Source organism: Littorina saxatilis, linkage group LG4 (genome assembly GCF_037325665.1).
Source record: "Littorina saxatilis isolate snail1 linkage group LG4, US_GU_Lsax_2.0, whole genome shotgun sequence".
NCBI lineage: Eukaryota > Metazoa > Mollusca > Gastropoda > Littorinimorpha > Littorinidae > Littorina > Littorina saxatilis.
In genome coordinates, this window is record NC_090248.1 from 4,694,856 (window position 1) to 4,719,176 (window position 24,321).

The 24,321-nt window shown below is 38.6% G+C and overlaps 2 protein-coding genes across 2 annotated transcripts in view; both read right to left on the reverse strand.

Moving 5' to 3' along the window:
- The window catches only part of LOC138963812 (cell death abnormality protein 1-like), an 82,013-nt gene extending 67,195 nt beyond the window's left edge, over nucleotides 1-14,818 (reverse strand). The window contains exons 1-6 of the mRNA XM_070335665.1: nucleotides 14,377-14,818; nucleotides 8,507-8,722; nucleotides 7,841-8,032; nucleotides 6,687-6,779; nucleotides 5,963-6,211; nucleotides 4,055-4,246 (exon numbers count right to left, since the gene is read on the reverse strand). Coding sequence (XP_070191766.1) covers nucleotides 4,055-4,246; nucleotides 5,963-6,211; nucleotides 6,687-6,779; nucleotides 7,841-8,032; nucleotides 8,507-8,722; nucleotides 14,377-14,446 — 1,012 coding nt within the window. The 5' untranslated portion in view covers nucleotides 14,447-14,818. The remainder of the gene's footprint in view (nucleotides 1-4,054; nucleotides 4,247-5,962; nucleotides 6,212-6,686; nucleotides 6,780-7,840; nucleotides 8,033-8,506; nucleotides 8,723-14,376) is intronic.
- Nucleotides 14,819-16,240: 1,422 nt separating this feature from the next.
- On the reverse strand, nucleotides 16,241-18,207 carry LOC138963884 (scavenger receptor class F member 1-like). The gene is made up of 4 exons (XM_070335733.1): nucleotides 18,108-18,207; nucleotides 17,246-17,383; nucleotides 16,606-16,740; nucleotides 16,241-16,251 (listed from the first exon to the last, which is right to left on the reverse strand). Exons 1-4 carry the CDS (start codon nucleotides 18,205-18,207, stop codon nucleotides 16,241-16,243), a joined length of 384 nt encoding a protein of 127 aa, XP_070191834.1.
- Nucleotides 18,208-24,321: the final 6,114 nt, after the last annotated feature.

Here is a 24,321-nt window from a genome sequence, read left to right on the forward strand (position 1 = left end):
TGACACGGTAGTAAAATGACGCTTGGCTTGTGAAATGTCGCGACAATGGGATGGGGGCAAAATGGAATGGCGGTGAAACAGCATGGTGGCAAAATGGGATATGGTGTCAAAATGGGATGTCGCGCTATTGTTATTACATGTTAGTAAAATGACGCTTGGCTTGTGAAATGTCGCGAAAATGGGATGGGGCAAAAAATGGGACGGCGGCAAAATGGGATTGCACCATATTGGGATGTAGATCTAAAACCACCCCCACCACTCAGCGTAGAGGCTCTAAACAAGAAAAAATAATAATAATAAAAGGCATGTATCACTTTGTGGAATGCGATATTTTTACATTTTTACATTTTTACAAATCGCGGTTTTAGGTTCGACGTGATTTGTAAATTATTTTTACATTTTTACAAATCACGGGTTAACAGGAACCGACACGGATTAAGATGAAATTGTTTTTAAATCGATTTCGGACATTTCATTTTAATCATAATTGTTATATTTTTATTTTTCAGAGCTTGTTTGTAATCCGAATAATAACATATATATATGGTTTTTTGAATCAGAAAATGATGACAAATAAGATAAATGTAATATTGGATCGTTTTATAAAAACAATAATTGTAATTACAATTTTCAGAATTTTAATGACCAAAGTCATGAATTAATTGTTAAACCACCAAGCTGAAATGCAAAACCAAAGTCCGGCCTTCGTCGAAGATTGCTTGGCCAAAATTTCAATCAATTTTATGGAAAAAATGAGGGTGTGACAGTGCCGCCTCAACTTTTACAAAAAGCCGGATATGACGTCATCAATGACATTTATCCATAAAAATGAAAATAAATCTGGGGATATCATACCCAGGAACTTTCATGTAAAATTTCATAAAGATCGGTCCAGTAGGTTACTCTGAATCGCTAAACACACACACACACGCACAGGCACACACACACACACACATACACACATACACCACGACCCTCGTCTCGATTCCCCCTCAATGTTAAAACATTTAGTCAAACCTTGACTATTATGTAAAAAAGAAGTTATTGTATCTGTACAATATTTGAACACTGAAAAATCAGCAGGTCCAGGTGGCATTTAAGGCACACATGCTCAGAACAGGAGGCCACTGTGTGATTACATTTTTGATGTTTTTGTAATGCAATGTTCGAAGTTTGTTTCCTTTTTTTTTTTTTTTTTTTTTTGGTGTGTGGTTTGGAGCAAACCTTCTTCATAGGTCTTTTCTTTTCTCAGTCAAATGTGTACATATTTAATCAACAAACTTTATCAGTACACTAATATGTTTAGATAAATAAATAAAAATAATCATAACATAAATATATTCCTAATGTTCAGCTCAGTTTCCTTTTTTTTTTCCTTCTCCCTCTTTCTTTTTTCTTTTTTCTTACATTTTTAAAGATAGGGTTTAGAAAAAAAAAATACTTCTTTTGCCCTAATCTTTTCACCTCTATCATGGACAAATACCAACAATGGACAATTTTATTAAAATATTTTACAATTACCATTATTCTCAGTCTATATGTGTCGCAAATCTAACTCTGAATTAAACATGCACACAATTTCTATTGGTTTCCCGTATTTGAATTTTCCCACACACATTTTTGCCACAATAATAAGTAAATTGATATAGTTTACTAAATTGTTTGACATACCAGGTGTTTTCATGTATCCTAACAGTGCTGTTTGAACATCAATTTTTATATTAACATTATACTGCTGAAATACCTTATTGGTTATTCTTTCCCAAATTGGATGTATAGCAGAACATTCATAAAAGAAATGTTCCACAAAATCAATCTTATCTGGACAGAATGAGCATTTGTTATTTATTCTAATTCCCCTTTTACACAGCAAAATATTAGTCGGATGTATGTTATGCAGTATCTTCCAGTGCAATTCTCTCAGTCTTGATTCTTTAGATACATTCCTTACGATGAGCCAATGCCATTTAGTTATTTCTATATTAAACTTATGCATCCAGAAATTCAGACAACAAGGGTTGTGTTCAGTTTTACTTATTAAATGTAATCTATAAGAACGTGCTGTAAATAACTCTTTATGGTCGAAAAGCAGAACATTGTTTTCATTGGATTGCATGAGCATATACGCCGGATATCTTTTCATAAACGAGGTAACAGCAGTCTTTACCACATTATACTCTAACATCAGTGAAGGATAAGTACCCATTTTCACTATAATCTGATCTAGGGATAACACCCTGTTATTAACACATATATCACCAACTAATGCGATCCCACAATTAGCCCATTTCTTAAAAAATAACACATTATTGAGGTTTGTTTCCAAAAGAATGGGCCAAGGCGATTATTGTGCCTATCTTTAAAAAAGGAGATCAGCATAGTGCAGACAATAATAGGGGTGTGTCCCTTTTGAGTGTCATTGCTAAATGTTATACTTCAATTTCGAACACGAGACTGTATACATGGCTGGAAGATAAAATGTATAAAAATCAAGCTGGCTTTAGGAAACAGTGTTATCCCCCCCTCTGCTTCTTTCTCTCTGTAAACTTGTAGGGCTAGTTATTTTTCGGTAACTTACCCAACGACCAAAATCACTTACCCAACAACGGGCCTGAATCCTCGATAGCTCATGGGTAGAGACTGTACGCATTGTGGATCTACTTTTTGCGACTCAAAAGTTCAGAACACTCTAATGTACAAAATATAAATTTCTGGAGCAAACAATACAACCATACCGCATTTAAACCAGCAACTACAGGCTTGAACACATGAATCTCAATATAAAATCCATGAGTTTGGTTGTTTTTTGAATTCAGATCTGCCGTGCACAATCGTTTATCGCTAGCAAGATTCCAAGGAAAAGTAACTCTCATACTTTGTCTAGCGACACGAGTAGTTCCCCTTCCAGATTTCGGCTGCATCGAGAAGACTTGCAATCCGACGGTCAGTTTTCAACAATATTTTCATTTTATAAACAGATTACACGCAATCAATTGCAAACATTTAATCAACTTAAAGAACATGCAGCGGTTTCATACACTATTTTGCCCCAGAAAACTGAACTTCATACAGTTTTTAACGTTGAAACACGGGTGTAAAACTTCGTCTGCTATAGTCACATTCGAGGAAAGAACATTTCCTGAGCGATACCAAAACATGAACAGAACACACACTATCTGCCTTTACCGCCACAGCAGAATGACAACATAACTGTGTACTTGATTTTTGTTCAAATCATGGAAACTGACAAGAAGTGTTAACAAAATTGAATAATTTGCACGGAACTATACAACCGCGCATTAATCGATCGCTGAAGCTCGCATTTTTCATGATCCGCTAACTTCGACCATTATTTTTGATAATCACTGAGACTCGGCATGTAACCTCTACTTCTACCACATATCACAATTTTACTCTTTATGCAATAGCTCAGAAATGTTTGAGCAGAAAAGGACACACATGTTATGTTGCTTTTGTTGATTTTCTTAAGGCCTTTGATTCTGTAAACCATGAACAAATCCAAAAACAAAGAGACTGCCAACGTTCCAAAATTCAGAATAAAAAAAGAAGATAGGTAGGTTGTTGGAACGTTTGTTATTGACAAAACAACACATTCACAGATATTTCGATATTGATCTTTTAAGTGAACAGACAAACAAATATTCACACAAAAGTTATCTTGATAGTTCTATCAGTTTACGTCCACTCGTCTGGAAGCCGAGCAAATGAATAATTATTCAAAACTCTTTGTTCGTGCAAGTCAGGGATTTGTTTTGCACGATTTACAAGGGGGCCCTTGTCGAGTGACGGTTCGCGAAGGTCTTTATCTCAAAAGTGACACAATTCCCCACTGTTTTACATTACTTCATTCTACATTACTTAAAGTAACACAGCATGGATTCTGAAAATAAGTTCTACAACAGAAAATGCATGTATTATACATCCAAGCGTGTTAGCTTACAGGTTGTTTCCTGTTGTCAAGGATGTCATGATGTTGGTAGTATTATATTTCGTTCTGGTATGGTACTATTTTCAGAGTCTTTGAGCAGCTTACCAAATACTTGAAATTCACACAGGTTCAGCGTCAGCGTCTGGTCCGTCCTTTCCAAGGTGAGACGAACCACCCGTCCGTACACGACTGAAGAACACGTCACCGACTTGCTTCTCCCGGTGATTGGTGGTGACGTCACGTTGACACAGGTCTTGTTGTCCACTGTGATGGTGAACGGGTACAGACGGTCGTTCCCTATTCAGCAGTAAAACAACACTTATGCTATTGCGAAAGTAAAAGGTACACTTGACCCACAGCCATCTGATCTCTCTCTCTCTCTCACTCTCTCTCTCTCTCTCTCTCTCTCTCTCTCTCTCTCTCTCTCTCTCTCTCTCTCTCTCTCTCCCTATCTCTCTCTCTCTCTCTCTCTCTCTCTCTCTCTCTCTCTCTATCCGTCTATTCATACCAGTAATACCTCGTTGGAATCCGTAAATACCTCCCTTCAGAACACTGTGGACGAGGTTGCTAAATGGTGTACTTCTAATATGCCATGATATTGCACCCTGATAAAACTAAAAGGCTTGTTATTACCACAAGACAGAAGCATTCTGAAATAACAACTGTCCTTAGGGACAACTCAAATACAGCAAGTTAAAGAACATCGCATATACAACTTGGTGTAACTGTCAATAATGACATGAAATGGCCAACACACATAAACAAACTCTGCAAATTGTTATCAAGGAATTTATATTTGTTGTCAAAACTCAAACATTATGCGAAATCTGAAACACTAAACATGTTCGTCCATGGTTACATAATGCCTCATATCAATTTTGCTTCAACATTGTGGGATGGCTGCAGTGATGTTCACTTACTTAAATTCCATTCTTTGTACCGTCGTGCTGCTAAGCTTATCCTGCATGAGTCGAACATGTCAACAGAAATGAAGTTGTAAAATAGTTCATGGTGATGTGCCCAAGTATTTTACACACGTCACGAAGAGGTATATGGGTCTTACAATTTACTCCCAGCAATTCCTCGCATAGATCTTTATAAATCAAGCTGTGCTTGTTCAGGTTCATCTCTGTGAAATTTGTAAGCAATTGAAATCAAACGATTCACATCTTTAAAAGTCTTTAAAAGGCGAGTGTACACACACACTTGATGACAATATAAACTGCCCCCTAAAATCTTGTTTTTATTGAGTATTCTCATTGTGTATGCAATGCTCGTTTTTCATTGTATATGCATGTGAAGTCAATCTGAATGCGTACTTCCTCGACCGCCTCTCCCTTATCCTTGAAACCAAAGAGTCTGTTTATGGCACCGTTTAACGATGCATTGCTGCTATGTTTTGCTTTTCGTTTGTTTTTGTTTTAGACTTGTCGTCAAATGACATAATGTTAGAAGGACAGGTTCGAAGCTTAGGCTAAGCCTAAAACCTTTATCCTTGTGTAATACAGTTCTGAGTTCGAGCTGAATTCTCTCTCTCTCTCTCTCTCTCTCTCTCTCTTTCTCTCTCTCTCTCTCTCTCTCTCGCTCTCTCTCTCTCTCCTTACTTCTCTCTCTATTTCTCTCTCTCTCTCCTTACTTATCTCTCTCTCTCTATTTCTCTCTCTCTATCTTTCTCTCTCTCCTTCCTTTTCAATCTCTCTTTCTCTCTCTTCCCCCCCCCCCTCTCTCTCTCTCTCTCTCTCTCTCTCTCTCTCTCTCTCTCTCTACCAAACAGGCAGACAATCAATCAATTAAATATTTAATCAATCAATCAGACAATCAAACAATCAATCAATCAAACAATCAAACAATCAATCAATCAATTAATCAAATACTACTGATTATTATAGTCAAGTCATACAATACAGGTTAACAAATTGCTTTTTTTTGTCGGAAAGAGTTATGCATACGAGCATATACTGCAACTAAGATTTCGTCAAGAATTACTCTCAGGAATTGTTAAGAAGTGCTCACAGTACGGGCCGATATTGCCAGTTCTACCATCACGTGCCCAGACGGTGATGTCATGGACAGGGTACGTCCCGCCCAGGTCCACCTCCCACCAGTGATTCACGCCGGGTGGGTCATTCTCGGCCGTGTGGATACAGCTGCCTTTGCTGTAGTCCCCATCCGTTTTGCCGTCGGCAGCGTTACCGGCCGCTCCTCGGTCGTCGCCTGTGTAAGTGCTGATCTGACGGCACTTCTTACCTTTGGCCACGTTCACTGTAAATTATACAAAGGATTGCAGAGGTCAGTTTGGTAAGGTACATGACTACCAATAACATTCAACCCACACGAATCATAATACCTTCTACTTCTGTGGATCGAAAAACCGCAAAGTACCGCAAAACACCTCGTACTCGCCTAGTATCGAATATACGCCCACTTTTAGTCAAATACTGTGTAAAGGGTGTAGTACCTAGTACACGCCCATCGCTTGTTTCGGATCACGGTGAAAGGAAAGTTAATTTTTCACAGTTGGGTTTTCATTTCATTTTAAATGCCTTGCGTTCTTAGCCTAGTTCGAAAATAACATGCACACCGAAGTCAGTTATTTGCTGCGATCGTGGGTTTAAAGAGTCGACCACATGCTGTTGCTTGTCACCCTAAAGCGAGGCGCAACTCTACCACAGCGCTTACAAATCCTGACAGCGTTATTTCCGGAAAACGTTCATTCTCAGACAAGGCTTAAACTTACGTGTGCAGTGACCAGTAATCCTGTTGCACCTTCCGTCACAGTTCGTGTCACAAGAAGTAGAACAGTCAAGACCATAGAATCCCTCCTTGCATACTGAAAACAATTCCAGTATACCGAACATCTTTAGCGAAAAATGTCAGAAACACAGACCACGTGCACAAGAGATCAGTCGAATTACAGTTGTGTACAAAGGTAGGTGGACACCAAAGCATTGCATGAAAAATGGCTGAGACATTGGTTGGGTTGCAGTTTAGCGAGAGAGACATCAATGATGGTGTATGCTTGATACGGATGTTATCACCACAAATTGTTATGAGTTATCAGCCATTTAAACAGCTTCCGATGTGGAACAACAGGTAATTGATCTGATTATGTGTTTGCAAACATGGATTGATTTGCGGAAAACTTACGCGCTGCAAGCGTATTTGTCAATATTACCCTTCTAATGAACACAATCCCGTAGTCTTGTTGTCGATTAAATATGACTGTTCAAACTATGTATGTAACAACAACTATTTTGCTCAGAATATCAAACACACACGTCCTTTAAACAGCCATAAATTCGTTTTCGTCATGTGGCGATTCTACATGCCCTCTATCTCAAAAGTAGCATACCTTTCGTGAATCTTCACAAGTAATACACTTCGGTCCTATGTAACCGGTTTTCAATCAACTCATCCTTTTTGCTCATACCAATAAGCAATTGCATAATATGAATCATTGCCTTGTTTGTGTCTTCCGAGCGAGCTACTTGACGTTTTGTCAGATAAGTTTATTTGTTAGGTTATTGAGACATCCCAGTGCACTAAGGGATTTATAGAGCAAAACGAGAAAATTCATTATTGAACGAAGCGCATAGCGAACGAGGTGGGGAAAAAAGTATTCCCTCTGTACGATAACATTCACTAATTAATTTTCATAAACAAGGTATTTTCTTCACCAAACTTGTTCATTTAAATGTAAGCCACACACACACACACACACACACACACACACACACACACACACACACACACACACACACACACACACACACACACACACACACACACGCACAAGGCAAGAAGGAGATGTTGCACATTTGTTTCATTCTGAAATGCTATTGATATTTTGTCTAGTAGATTAATGACTTTAGTGTATTGTTGTTAGCTTACCTAATATCTGAAATTCACACAGGTTCAGCATCAGACCGGGCATTGTTACGTAAAGACGCACCACCCGTCCGTACATCACTGAAGAGCACGTGACTGAGTTCTCCCTGTTGCCTGCTGCTGACGTCACGCTGACACAGGTCTGACCGTCCACAGTAATGGTGAACGGGTACAGACGGCTGTTAGTGCTATTCCCTGTCCAGCGAAAAAACGACATGCATGTACATTGCTAAGTTAAGACGTGTTCTCTCTCTCTCTCTCTTTCTCTCTCTCTCTCTCTCTCTCTCTCTCTCTCTCTCTCTCTCTCTCTCTCTCTCTCTCTCTCTCTCTCTCTCTCTCTCTCTCTCTCTCTCTCTCTCTCTCTCTCTCTCTCTCTCTCTCTCTCTCTCTCTTTCTCTTTGGGTTCAAATACTTCAACCATGAAGTCTTTAAGAAGCACTTGATGTCATTGCAATGAAGAAAACTAGACGGGGATGGGATACAGGGAATGGCCAGGCATTGGGTGGCGGGAGGGCTCAAGGTCCATTAGATGCTGTTACAAAAATAGCATTTGAAAGGGGTATTCCGGGTCTGTCTTTGAGTAAAACAAAGTGCGTTTGACGGGATAAAGAGTGGGGAGGGATGGCTTTGTGAACCCCATCCCCCTTTCCGATCCAGCCTTGTACGTACAATAGTTGGCGCGTCCCCAGACGGTGATGTTGTAGACGGGGAACGTCCCGCCCAGATCCACCTGCCACCAGTGGGTTCCTGTTTCGTGTGGCTTTGTGTGGATACAGTTGTTTGCGTCATAGAGCCCACTGGTGTTGCCATTGGCAGCGTTACTGGACCGATCTTGGGTACTATAATTGCTGCTCTGACTGTATTTCTTCCCCATCGCAACATTTTCTGTGCTTGACACATTTATGTCAGTCGTCAGTACGTTAATGATATATACTTGACAAAACACTTACATAATGATAATATGATAATGATAATTTTGCGATGATCTTTCCTATGCGCCTGTTAATTTAAAGTGAGTTATCTTTCAATTGTACACGCGCACGGGTGACGTTACACTATTTGGCGTCGGCAGTATCCAGGTCACTGAATAATCACTACTCAAACGAGCAAACAAAAAGGAAGTGGTGAACTACACACATATATACGTATCAATGCCATATTTTAAAACTTCCGACGATCGTGACAATAAACAGGCTCGTTGCAAAAAAAATGTGCGAAACCGGACATATCCAATTTATTTGTATTATGATTGCTATTTTCATGCAGAGACTTGTACATCCTACATCCGCATTGTGTCAGTCATACAAAATAAACATTGGCAACAATTGCGGCAGCAGCGGAAACAACGACGCCAGCGTGAAACACTAAACACCAGAGAGAGAGAGAGAGAGAGAGAGAGAGAGAGAGAGAGAGAGAGAGAGAGAGAGAGGGAGAGAGAGAGAGAGAGAGAGAGAGAGAGAGAGAGAGAGAGAGAGAGAGAGAGAGAGAGTGAGAGTGAGAGAGGGAACTTTGAACTTTGAACTTTATTTATTTATCGATGGTAACAGAATAAGCAAAGTATATATGCTTTTTTCGTCCGGCCCTAGCCCATTGAGGGTAACTCGATTAATAACAAGAAGAAATAGAAGATAAGTTAGGAGAGAGAGAGAGAGAGAGAGAGAGAGAGAGAGAGAGAGAGAGAGAGAGAGAGAGAGAGATAGAGAGAGACAGAGAGAGAGAGAGAGAGAGAGAGAGAGAGAGAGACAGAGAGAGCGAGAGAGAGAAATGATGATGATGATGATGGAACTTTATTTTTCAAGGATAGAGGTTTAAGGCGACGCCTTTTCTTACAACCGGTCCTTACTTCTAATACAAATGTCTAATAAATGATAAACAAGTAAAGCAACATGACAAATAAACAAATTACACGAACGACCCAGCAAACAATCGACAAGTAAGCAAACAAGCAAATAAACACAAACAACAAAATGACAAAGTAAGCAACATACAAATCAAAAGCGAAACATGCAACATGTTAATTGAGGTTACACATGTAAAGTGATCGACGGTAAAATTCACACAATACCAACGTTTACACTAATGCTTACAATGATTATATGGTGTAAATGATGATGATGAAGATGATGAAGATGATGATGATGATGATGATGATGATGATGATGATGATGATGATGTTGATGATGATGATGGAAAATCGCAACATAAATTCCACATAATACATGTAATAAAGAACATATTTTTGTAATTCATCAAGCTTTGCCAATTGTTGACAGCTACTTGCACATGTTAAGACAAAGAGAGAGAGAGGGAGACAATGACAATGACAAATTCTTTATTTACGAGGGTAGTGGCATAAGCAAACAGGTGCTTTTTTACATCCAGCCCTCGCCCATGGGAGGGTTTAATCTAATGATAATACGTTTTAAAAATGTTGGAATATCAATTAAATAAAAACAAACGATGAACAGACTAAAAATAAAAAATAAAAATATACATACAAGCGAACATGACATATTATTGTCAAAGGCATAATGAAAACTGTATCAATCAAGCAAAAACGTGTGCAACTTCGAGGGAAGAAAAATTCCGTGAACTGAGGAATCAATGGAACAACTACGTTGCAAATAATAACAATGTAGCATCGTTACATAAGTCATGTTATGAAATTAATTAGGTACATGTATCTACTGAAACGTGTAAAAGGTAAAAATAAGGCATCAACAATATAAACATGTTCAGGCTAAGTGAGAACGAAATGTGCCATGTATAAGGAATGAGAAATATCTGTCTTTAAAAGTCTTGGCATTGACGGAATGTCTGAGACCGCTTGGAAGTGAATTCCAAAGATTAGTCCCCGAAAAGAGTAGGCTGGACTTAAAAAGATCTATACGAGGCCGAGGAGCATACATTTTTGTTGGGTCTCTTAAATTGTGGGAAGTGAATTGAGAAGAAAGAGGTGCAGGCGCTCTTCCAATTATGAGTTTATGCACCAAAACGCCTTAATTGTACATGAATCGTGATTTAAGAGGAAGGATGTTTAAACGTTGATAGTCTTCGTTGGAAACAGAGACTTGTAATACAGAAACTTTGATTGCTCTTTTATTTAAACTAAATAAAGGTTTCAGAGATTTGGCACTCGCACAATCCCATAGTGTTGACGCATAATCAATGATTGATTGAATGTGAGCGTTAAAGAAAAGTTGCCTGCCATGCCTGTTCAAGAAGTGTTTTATTCTGGACAACAAGTAAAGCCTCTTGGAAAGTACTTTACATACTCCTGTAACGTGATCAGTCCACGGTAAATCATTATCAAGAATAACACCTAGAACTTTGTGTTTATTAACTTCTTCAACAATGTGATTATCAATCGTTAAAGGTGGAAGTTTAGATTTTAAGTTTTGGCGTTTTTGTCTGGTGGTAATAAGCATGTTTTGTCTGGATCAAGAGCCATGTGGTTTAATTCGGTCCACGCTAAAAGCTCGTTTACACTTTCTTGAAGTTGTTTTGACAATACCTTCACATTTGAGTGGGAAGTGTGAATAGGGGTATCATCAGCGAAGAGTTCACAGTTACTGTTTATGTGTAGGGGAAGGTCATTAATGTAAATGGTGAAGAGAAGAGGGCCGAGTACAGATCCCTGAGAAATGCCGTAACCTATCTACTGCATGCTAGACATAGAGCCGTTGGCGCACGCAGCTTGTACTCGATCAGAAAGAAAAGACTTGATTAACGATATTGTATTATTTCTAAGGCCGTACAGTGCGAGTTTCCTAAGAAGTAGGTCATGATGAATCACATCAAATGCTTTAGCAAAGTCAACGAAGAGAGCAGCACATAATTTATCTTCCTTAATCTTGCTCAACCACTGATCAACTAGAGAAACAAGTGCTGTGTGGCATGAATGATGAGTTCTGAACCCCGACTGATTTGGGTGAAATAAAGCATTTTCGTTAAAATGTGACATAATAAACTTGTTAATATGTTGTTCGAACGGCTTTGATAAAACCGATAAAATAGATATTGGCCTGTAATTGGAGAGAGAGAGAGAGAGAGAGAGAGAGAGAGAGAGAGAGAGAGAGAGAGAGAGAGAGAGAGAGAGAGAGAGAGAGAGAGAGAGAGAGAGAGAGAGATAAGACAATAATAAGAATAAGAGAATAATAATAAGAACATTTATATAGCGCTAAATCAAAAACTTTCGTTAAAAAGGCTTGCTCTAAGCGCTTGACATCTAAACTAAAACGTCATTCACACTCTTTACAATGATGTACAAGAACTTCATGTCACACTCTTTCATTCAGTATAGCACCATTCACACAGTTGTTATTCTGTACAAGACATTAAGCTAGTCTAACATTTAGAATGTTCATAAGATGAAAACAAGAGAAAACCAGACAAGACCAGACACATTCTTTATTAACGAGGGTAATGGTATAAGCAAACAGGTGCTTTTTTACATCCAGCCCTCGCCCATTGGAAAGACTAATCTAATGATAGTACGTCTAATAAATGTTAAAATAACAAAACAAAACAACAACAAACAAACAAATAACAAAAAAGACCCAAACATCAAAACAAACAAACAAACAAACAAACAAACAAACAAACAAACAAACAAACAAACAAGCAACCAAAGAAATAAACAAAAGACATCCACACAAATAAACATAAAACATTATAATCAAATGCATAATGAACACAAGTTTCGAACAAGCAAAAGCACGTAAACAGTCTTCGTGAATTGAGGAATAGTATATATAAAAGAAACCTCTACGTAGCAAGTAATAACCATTTAGTACATTTACATATGACATGCCATAAAATCAATGAAGTACGTTTATCTACGGAAACGTGTCACATGTATAATCAAACAAGACATCAGAAATATTAACATGTTTGGACCAAGTGAGAACGCAATGTACCATGACTATGGAATGACACATATCTGTCGTTGAAAGTATTGGCATTGACGAAATGTCTAAGAACGCTTGGAAGTGAATTCCAAAGATTAGTTCCCGAAAAAATCAGGCTAGATTTGAAAAGATCTATACGAGGCAGAGGAGCATACATTTGTGTGGGGTCTCTCAAATTGTGTGAAGTGAATTGAGTAGAAAGAGGTTCTGGCACTCTTCCAATAATGAGTTTATGCATCATAACGCCTTTGTTGTACATTCATCTTGACTTAAAGGTCCTTGTCTACATTTTTATACCGAAATCGCCATTTGACCATTAAAATGCAGAGTTTATTATCTACAAATATCAACAATACACCCCCTTTCGATCAGGAAAGACGAAGCCAGTGTAGCCGTTTGAAAATTCATTGTAGTATTCCAGCGTAGTACTCATAGTAGGATATCCTTATTTGCAAAATGCCAAGCGCAAAACTCCTCTCAAATCCCGTGCATTTCGTGCGTTTAAAAAAAAGCGTGGAGAGCGCTCCAGTGTCAAACTGTTGCTGCACTTGTTTGGGCGTGGCTATATGCATAGTGACATGAATTTGATTGGTCAGTATTTTTAGGCAAAGCACATGTTCTCAGCAAACAGAAAACAAAATATTGGAAGCGTGAGTCACGCTACCCAAAAATAAAATCTTTTTTTACATATATTTTTTTTCTATAACTTTTTTCCCCATGGTTCATTCATCATCTGACATAACTTTTTAGCGAAATCTAACCATAAGATTATTGAAAAAAAGCAAAAATGTAGACGACCACCTTTAAGAGGAAAGATGTTTAAAAGTTGATAATCTTCGTTGAAAACGGAGACTTGTAATACAATAACTTTGAGTGTTAACAAAGGTTAAAGAGTTTTTGCACTTGCACATTTCCATAACGTTGACGCATAATCAATGTTTGATTGAATGTGAGCGTTAAAGAAGAGCTGCCTGCCATGTCTGTTCAAGAAGTGTTTTATTCTGGACAACAAGTAAAGCCTCTTGGAAAGTACTTTTTTTGAAAGTACAGTGTTTTGGAAAGCGAGAAAGAGAGAGAGAGAAAGAGAAAGAGATAGAGAGAGAGAGAGAGAGAGAGAGACAGACAGAGAGACAGACAGAGAGACAGAGAGAGAGAGAGAGAGAGAGAGAGAGAGAGAGAGACAGAGAGACAGAGAGAGACAGAGACAGAGACAGATACAGATACAGATACAGAGACAGAGATAGAGACATAGATCCTTCAAAGCAATGGAGAGGTGGAGAAAAAGTATTCCCTCTGTACGATAACATTTACTAATTAATGTTCATAAACAAGGTATTTTCGTCACCAAACTTGTTCATTTAAATGTGAGCCAAACACACACACACACACACACACACACACACACACACACACACACACACACACACACACACACACACACACACACACACACACACACACACACACACACACACACGCACGCACGCACACGCACAAGGCAAGAAGGAGGAGATAGGTTGAGTCAGTGAAGATACTAAGCAAACAGTAAACTCATGCTCAAATAGTCGTACACTTTGTTAGAGTATAATTAACATGTGAAATCAATGACAGCAAAACAGTTGTACTCACCAACATGTTGGTCAGCTGTGATAATTGTACACCACAAAGACACGAGTAACAGGATTTCTCTGGAATGCATGGTTATCTCACATTTCTACTATTTAAAAAGAATACAAAAACAAATATACGGTAAATAACAAAACCAAGATGTAACAGGTCCAACTATTCACTTCACTGCTATATATTTGTCAAGACCACTGGGTAGACCACCTCTACGGATCTGCCAACGCGCCCGACAAGGAAGTTAAAGACAGGGCTATAGAGCTGTTTGTAACAACATTTGGTTGAGAAGATCAATCAACAAAAGCAGCGGCGTTAGTGTGTAGTGGCTTTTTGCGACACAAGCAAAGCATTTATACAATGGCGACGACAAAAGCGTGTTTTTATTTTTATTATTTCCACTTTTCAGTGTGCACACAAACACTTCAAACAAACCCAAGCAGGCGAATTGCCAGCCACAGTCAAAAGGTGTTAGTGTATCGTGTTAAGCACATCATTCTTCAAGAAATGTTTGCATATTGGGAGCTCATGTTAGGCGCACAAGAGCGTTACGTGTATTCTTTATGCACAAGTCCCACGGTCTGGTCTACACTTTCTTGGGGAAGGTGGAAGGAGGGGTAAAAGAAGGGGGTGAGGGTGGAAGGGGTGGGTGAGGGTGGGGGTCCGTGTTTTGGGGTTGTGGTAACTATAATTCATGACATATTAAAACACAGAACAGATTATAAGGAAAATGTGATCCAGTATTTAAAAGTACCATTCTTGCATGCTTCATGCTTGCGCCAATTATCATACTTAATGAAATCCATGAGCTTACTTTAACATAGACTCATTGACATACCAACAGAGGTTTAGTGCATGCAGATACACAGCTGGCACCATGACTGCATGAATAGCATATTGTGATTCAAAGCAGCACATAGTTCATAGTGGGGTTGTTTTTTCTCAGAAGACCCCAATACCCCCAGCCCTTCCGGCCTCCCCTGCCCCACTCTTCTGCCAACATTCAACACTAAAATAGTTTTCATGGGTTTGCTTCATTCAGCTCTCATGGTATCAATGCAGTTAGTTTGAATACATGCATTCACGACCTGATATCATTCAAAGCGTTTGATATAACACTCCCCTTTCCACCAGTGCTTTCTCAACACCGATACGGTTTCCCTCAAGTAAAGAAGAAAGATTTTAAAATGTCATACTGATATTCATCTTGTTGACGTCCTAGTCTCTTTAATTTCAGCTAGATGTTTCTCTTCTTTCCATTCAACAGTTAACCTGTATCCTTATACAATGAAACAGTGTTTGTTCGTTCTCTCTCTCTCTCTCTCTCTCTCTCTCTCTCTCTCTCTCTCTCTCTCTCTCTCTCTCTCTCTCTCTCTCTCTCTCTCTCTCTCTCTCTCTCTCTCTATCTCTTCTTACTTTCATTTTATTTTAATCATGTAGCAGTAGTTTTCTTTACTTGCTTATTCTTTAGCAATTTTAGACTAGTCCCTCTTTAGGGCGAGGGCCAGATGTAAAAAAGCAGATCACTGCTTACTCTATTACCCTCGTTAAATAAAGAATTGTTCTTGTTCTTGTTCTTGTTCTCTCTCTCTCTCTCTCTCTCTCTCTCTCTCTCTCTCTCTCTCTCTCTCTCTCTCTCTCTCTCTCTCTCTCTCTCTCTCTCTCTCACCGCTTCGGCCAACTCATAATCTTCACTCAGCTCTTTTCACCCCAGCAGATTATGTGTTTTCTTTATTTCTTCAATGTTAAAATGTAAGTAGATCGTTAGCTAAACGTGAGTTCGACTTTTATACCGCAGAATATTTCAATCGTTTTGGTAAAGAAAGTAGTCTCCGAGTTAACGATAAATATGCAGATGGCCTCTATAAATTAATCAATTGTACTCTGAGATCAAAGACAATGACCAATGACAGGTAAGATCGAGACTCGGTTGTGATGGATTATCCATATGGTTGTGATGGATTATCCAGAATAATCACCTCCTCAGCTAACAGAGACAAAGAGGCAGGTCATGGGATAATGTTGGTTACATTCTTCGCCAAACAGCCCCGCAAGAGTACGATTAAACATGTGGTCGAACAATTAGAATAGTGTTAGAATAGAGTATCCTAGTCTGTGAAACTCGAGAGTTAACTGACGTGTGATAGAATCATTTATTTTTTGGAACGCCATAGCAGCCTATCCGTGCCCGATGTTTGAGCGTTTCAGAAACGTAGATGGTTTGTACACACTACTTACTTGCATTACACAGCTCTCCAGTGTATCCTGGCTCACAGCCTGTGGTACAGCTGCCTGTCGTTGTGTTGCACGGTTGTCCCCCTTTACATTGACCACAACTCTCACTGCAGTTCTGTCCATAGGTGTCATCACAAGCTGCATGCATGCACATTTCAAAAAGTAAATCAAAGACGACAGATTACATTTCCAAGGAGGGTCGTACAAGGTGTTCTCATAAACTGACAATCATTTACAATCTCTTTATTTTAACAATACATATGTCAACGATTGAGGAGAAATATATAGATAAGCATTTGACAACAAGCACGGTGTTTTTGAACAAACAGACTTCACATCAGCATATCGGTTGTAACAAACTGTAGGGAGTTTATTAAACAGAAACAAATCTCATCGACTATGCAGAATCAACCCATAAACTTCTCATTGAAAAAGTCATGAATTCCGAATCCAATTTCCAGAATTTAGGGAGATAAAATGCTAACAAACTGTCTGAAATATGTTGCACCATCAGAACGTTGGCGCTGCGAGCTGCGAGACACGGCCTCATTGTGTTCTTTTGTGGGATATAATTATATATATAACGACATGCAATTGCTATTTTGGGATTGCTTATTGTTATCTAAGAATATTACAAACTTACTTTCGTTACACAGCGGGGGGTAGAATCCCGGGTGACAGCGAGGACAGTGTCCAGTGACGGGGTGACACTGTTGTCCGTCTTCACACTGACCACAGGACAGAGAGCAGCGGGACGGACCGTACTGACCACCGTCACACGCTGAAAATCATCGTATTATTACTATGGACAACAATAACGATCATAAGGTTAAATATAATGCTGACTGAAGAGAAGAAGACAGCTACAAAGGGCTTTCGAAGGAACATGACGACTCATAGCAAAGTGCCGTGCGTACTGTGTTCATTGCGGCAAATATCTCGAACCTGAAAGCTGCGTAGTCAGTGGTATTGAGAAGTGCATGCAATAATTTACTTCATGTAACAAAAGCCAAATTCTTGAAATAAGTGTCCTTACATTATCAGTTCCCCACTACGCTATATACACGTGTACAGAGGACCATTTAATCACCTACATGTACTATCTTTCTCTGACTCCCATTCAAACATACCTTCATTGCACGTGTATAGAGGACCATTTAATCACCTACATGTACTATCTTTCTCTGACTCCCATTCAAACATACCTTCATTGCACGTGTATAGAGGACCATTTAATCACCTACATGTACTATCTTTCTCTGACTCCCATTCATACTTACCTTCATTGCACGTGTATAGATGACCATTTAATCACCTACATGTACTATCTTTCTCTGACTCCCATTCATACTTACCTTCATTGCACGTGTATAGAGGACCATTTAATCACCTACATGTACTATCTTTCTCTGACTCCCATTCATACTTACCTTCATTGCACGTGTATAGAGGACCATTTAATCACCTACATGTACTATCTTTCTCTGACTACCATTCGAACATACCTTCATTGCACGTGTCGCCCTTTTTCCCAGGTGGACACTCGTCACAGTGACCGGTGGTCTTGTCACACGGTGTGTTGTTGTAACACGTCCCTGGACACATGCTGCAGGTAGGGGCAGACCCGAAGTACCCGTCGACACAGTCTGCAACACGTTTTGGATTTGATGATGTTGACAAGGACAATCTACCTCTAGAACAATGTTACAGTACAGACAGGTTGATGCCTATGTAAACTTATCTGACTGGAAAGACAACTCTTGTTTTCTGGTGGGAATCTATCTGAGAAAGTAAGTGAACCTAACCTAATCTTTTTTTCTGTATCTCTGTCCGAGTCTGTCTGCCTTTCTCTCTCTGTCTCTCTGTCGGTCTCTCTGTCTGGCTCTCTCTGTCTCTTTCTGTCCCAGAATCTGTTCCCCTCCTATCCCTCGTGTAGACTTGTATAAGTCAAGTTTAGCCTTCTCAGGAGCGTCCACACCCCTACCCCTCCGAAATGCCTTTTCTGTGAAAACGTTTAGGCACCAGGTCCATTCCCGCTTGATGGGTAAATAGAACACTTTTCACGTCTGATAGTTTAGTGCTCTTTTTACATTTAGTCAAGTTTTGACTAAATGTTTTAACATAGAGGGGGAATCGAGACGAGGGTCTTGGTGTATGTGTGTGTGTCTGTCTGTCTGTGCGTGTGTGTGTGTGTAGAGCGATTCAGACTAAACTACTGGACCGATCTTTATGAAATTTGACATGAGAGTTTCTGGGAATGATATCCCCGGATGTTTTTTTTTCTTTTTTTCGATAAATGTCTTTGATGACGTCATATCCGGCTTTTTGTAAAAGTTGAGGCGGCACTGTCACACCCTCATTTTTCAATCAAATTAATTGAAATTTTGGCCAAGCAATCTTCGACAAAGGCCGGACTTCGGTATTGCATTTCAGCATGGAGGCTTACAAATTAATTAATGACTTTGGTCATTAAAAATCTGAAAATAGTAATTACATTTTTTTATAAAACGATCCAAATTTACGTTCATCTTATTTTTCATCATTTTCTGATTCCAAAAACATATAAATATGTTATATTTGGATTAAAAAGAAGCTCTGAAAATTAAAAATATAAACATTATGTTTAAAATTAAATTTCCGAAATCGTTTTAAAAACTATTTCATCTTATTCCTTGTCGGTTCCTGATTCCAAAAACATATAGACATGATATGTTTGGATTAAAAACATGCTCAGAAAGTTAAAACGAAGAGAGGTAGAGTAAAGCGTGCTATGAAGCACAGCGCAACCGCTACAGCGCCAAACAGGCTCGTCACTTTCACTAGCGGCGGACTACGTTCAGTTTCATTCTGTGAGTTCCACAGCTTGACTAAATGTAGTAATTTCGCCTTACGCGACTTGTTACTATATTTTACATCAGGTACGTCTTTAAAAAAACTATAACCTTTTTACATTTAGTCAAGTTTTGACTAAATGTTTTAACATAGAGGGGGAATCGAGACGAGGGTCGTGGTGTATGTGTGTGTGTGTGTGTGTGTGTGTGTGTGTGTGTGTGTGTGTGTGTGAGTGTGTGTATGTGTGTGTGTGTGTGTGTGTGTGTGTGCGTGTGTGTCTGTGTGTCTGTGCGTGTGTGTGTGTGTGTGTGTGTGTGTGTGTGTAGAGCGGTTCAGAGTAAACTACTGAACCGATCTTTATGAAATTTTACATGAGAGTATGATATCCCCAGATGTTTTTTTCATTTTTTGGATAAATGTGTTTGATGACGTCATATCCGGCTTTTTGTAAAATTTGAGGCGGCACTTTCACACCCTCATTTTTTTTAAAAATTGATTGAAATTTTGGCCAAGCAATCTTCGACGAAGGCCGGACTTTGGTATTGCATTTCAGCTTGGAGGCTTAAAAATTAATTCATGACTTTGGTCATTAAAAATCTGAAATTTGTAATTAACATAATTATTTTATAAAACGATCAAAATTTACGTTCTTCTTATTCTTCATCATTTTCTGATTAAAAAAAAAATTAATGACTTTGGTCATTAAAAATCTGAAACAAATGTAATTAAAATTATGTTTTTATAAAATGATCCAAAATTACTTTTATTTTATTCTTTATCATGTTCTGATTCAAAAAACATATAAATATGTTATAGTCGGAGTAAAATCAAGCTCTGAAAATTAAAAATTATGATTAAAATTAAAATTTCGAAATCGATTTAAAAAGTCGGGTATGACGTCATCAAAGACATTTATGAAAAAATGGAAATAAAGTCTGGGGATATCCTACTCAGAAACCCTTATGTAAAGTTTCATGAAGATCGGTCAAATAGTTTTCTCTGAATTGCTCCACACATACACAGACACAGACATACATACACCACGACCCTCGTTTCGATTCCCCGTCTATGTTAAAACATTTAGTCAAATCTTGACTAAATGTAAAAAGGACTGATATAGCCTGGATAATATTTTTCTTGATTTGTCGAAATTCTGCTCATGATTATCACAGGTGAAGCAAATGGCATGATAGAAGTAAATACAAATGTTCAGTCTTAGTTGCAATGCTGCAAAGCAAGCAAAACTGCATAAATCAATCTTCGTTCTTATCAAAACACCCAGAAAGCTCCGAACACATTACTGAAAAGCGTACGAACGGAAACAATTTGATGAAAGTAGTACGAACGGACACATTTTGTCGTCAAAATCAGTACGAACGGACACAAAACTGTTTTTTTGCAAATTCAAGTCATCTTAATTCTTATGGTTCACATAGGTCCAATATCACACGCATTCGTACATTGTGCTATCTGACAACCATTGGAACACACAGAACTTGTAGTGGGGGCCTGTTTCGAATATGAACGGAAACGCTGTTCGTGCGAACGGAAACATGCACTTTTGTACGAACGGAAACATGGTGTATGAACGGAATCTGCATGTTTTCAAAAGACAAGTGATTGTACAAATCCATGGGTTTCTATAAACTTCTGTTCAAGCGAAATGTCGTAACAGGCAATGGTTTTGGTGATCATGTGCAAATCAGGGGTCAGAATCGATAACAGAGCGAGAAAAACAAGAAAATGTTAAAAAATCAGGCATATTTGCCACGATCGGCCCGCGTGTGTTATCATGAGGATTACTAGCACCTTGGTACTTATCGTACTCATAGCCCAACCATTTCGCTACCTTATTCTTTCAATATCACACAAGCGCGCTGCCCACACGACTTACCACAACGTTTTTCCCCAAGCAAGTGACGAAAATGAGGCTGTATGAACGGAAACATCCTGCGGATGAACGGAAACATCCGGTGGATGAACGGAATCAGTTGACACACCGTGGTGTTGTGAAGATATCAAGTGACGATATGATAACAATGGATAATAGCATTTTAAATTTTAAATAAGCTCCTGCGGTTACAAATCTACTTTTTCATCTCAAGGAGAGACCCAAAATATCACTTTCAAAGGCTAAATTTCAAAAGCATCTGCGAGGCAAGATCACACAGACACATAGTTATACACACACAGCGGTATACATTCACAAAATAAAATGTATACAATAAAGAAACAAAAACTGATTGGAATTCAATAATGTAACTTGTTTAATCAAGTGAAAGCACTCTAACAAAATCTAGAAACGCATGAACACACTCAAATATCTATTGACAAACAGAAAATGAAGATCACTGGTAACAGTCCACGGAGACGCATATATATGTCATGGTATTATTTCGGAGGGAAATGTTCATCTACCATCGATGCAGAAAGGGCAAGTAAATTGTTCAGTCAAGGCACACTAGAACGAGAAAAAATGTGTTGTATTTGATTGATCTGCTGTTGGGAGATGCAATGAATACTTTTACCATCACCATCATTGGCATAGCGTCTCGTGAGATGCTATGGATACTTTCACCATCATTGGCATAGCGTCTCGTGAGATGCTATGAATACTTTCACCATCATTGGCATAGCGTCTCATGAGATGATATGAATACTTTCACCATCATTTGCATAGCGTCTCGTGAGATGCTATGAATACTTTCATCATCATTGACATTGCGTCTAGTGAGATGATATGAATACTTTCATCATCATTGGCATAGCGTCTAGTGAGATGCTATGAATACTTTCACCATCATTGGCATAGCGTCTCGTGAGATGCTATGAATACTTTCACCATCACCATCATTGGCATAGCGTCTCGTGAGATGCTATGAATACTTTCACCATCACCATCATTGGCATAGCGTCTCGTGAGATGCTATGAATACTTTCACCATCACCATCATTGGCATTGCGTCTTGTGAGATGCTATGAATACTTTCACCATCATTGGCATAGCGTCTCATGAGATGATATGAATACTTTCACCATCATCATCATTGGCATAGCGTCCCGTGAGATGACGCTGGATGCGCCTTGTGTCAGTGTGTGGATGCGCTGTAGCGCCTTACGTGACTAAAGACCCCATCCTCGTATCACAGTCTGCTGCAGACAGGACATGTGAAGCTGGAGGGCTGGCAGAACGGGGAAAGCAGGAGTTCGTTTTTTGCGGTCCCTTGGTTTAAACAATGTTATTCAGAAAATTATAGATAACAATGCCGCATACAATCAAATCAATAGATGGAGCACAACAAGCTAAGCTTATACACGTGCTCTTAAAAGCAAAATAATATTTGATTAGGCGGACGATACGGAGATCTGTAGAAGGGGAAAGGAAGGAGAATAAAAAAAATAAAAAAATAACAAGCGAAATACATCCATAAAAGCAACAACATCAAGACAGTATAAGACTAACAACATACAAGTTAACACACGCATGCGGTCCATTTTCTCTGCAACTTTTTGGTGCCTGCTCTTGTCAGCCTGTTTTATGCCCTTTAATCCTTTGATATTACACAGGCAAGAGGATAACAGTACCCAATATTGACGGACTGTGTGGTGATATCTTCTGCTATGGTCTGTTGAGACAGTGATATCAAAATTGAGACCGGAGGTCGAGATTTTGATATCACTGTCGAAACAGACCAATAGCAGAAGATATCATCACACAGTCAGTCAATGTTAGATATATTGCTAATTCTCTGGACATTTTGTATTTACTGTAAAGATATTACAAAAGTATTTGTCTCAGTTTTGGCTGTTCCATACCCCTCCCTCTGATTATCATTTCTTTTTGTTCATTCTTTTCTTGTACTTTTCAGTATTTTGAGATGCTTTTCCTTTCAAAAAGTCTTTCGTCACTTGCTCAACTAAATGTTGGGATAATTACATTTTCATATATATTTGTTTGTTTTTAAATGTAGGTGTTTTTGTTTTTGAAGTGGGGAAGCAATAAAGAGGTCGTCGATATCAAAACTGATATCGACGGAAATGTCGTCGATATCACTTTTTGCACTGAGCTCAGTTTTGCCCAATTGACCAATGGAAATCCACGTAACATATGAAATAGCAATATTACCCAATCTTGACGGACTGTGTGATGATATCTTCTGCTATGGTCTGTTGAGACAGTGATATCAAAATCGAGACCGGAGGTCGAGAATTTGATATCACTGTCGAAACAGACCAATAGCAGAAGATATCATCACACAGTCAGTCAATGTTAGATATATTGCTAATTCTCTGGACATGTTGTATTTACTGTAAAGAAATTACAAAAGTATTTGTCTCAGTTTTGGCTGTTCCATATCCCTCCCTCTGATTATTATTTCTTTTTGTTCACTCTTTTCTTGTAATTTTCAGTATTTCCTAATGTCTTTTCTTTCAAAAAGTCCTTAGTAACTTGCTCAACTAAATTCTGGGATCATTACATTTTCATATATATTTTTTTGTTTTTAAATGTAGGTGTTTTTGTTTTTGAAGTGGGGAAGCAATAAAGAGGTCGTCGATATCAAAACTGATATCGACGGAAATGTCGTCGATATCACTTTTGCACTGAGCTCAGTTTTGCCCAATTGACCAATGGAAATCCACGTAACATATGTAATACCAATATTACCCAATCTTGAAGGACTGTGTGATGATATCTTCTGCTATGGTCTGTTGAGACAGTGATATCAAAATCGAGACCGGAGGTCGAGATTTTGATATCACTGTCGAAACAGACCAATAGCAGAAGATATCATCACACAGTCAGTCAATGTTAGATATATTGCTAATTCTCTGGACATGTTGTATTTACTGTAAAGAAATTACAAAAGTATTTGTCTCAGTTTTGGC

Excerpts from the sequence above, each read along its gene's own strand:
- LOC138963884 (XM_070335733.1), bottom strand. The coding sequence starts at position 18,207 with ATGTGTCCAGGGACGTGTTACAACAACACACCGTGTGACAAGACCACC. Across the intron at positions 17,384-18,107 it reads GGGCGACACGTGCAATGAAG|CGTGTGACGGTGGTCAGTAC; the intron begins GTATGTTCGAAT and ends GATGATTTTCAG. Across the intron at positions 16,741-17,245 it reads CCCCCCGCTGTGTAACGAAA|CTTGTGATGACACCTATGGA; the intron begins GTAAGTTTGTAA and ends GCATGCATGCAG.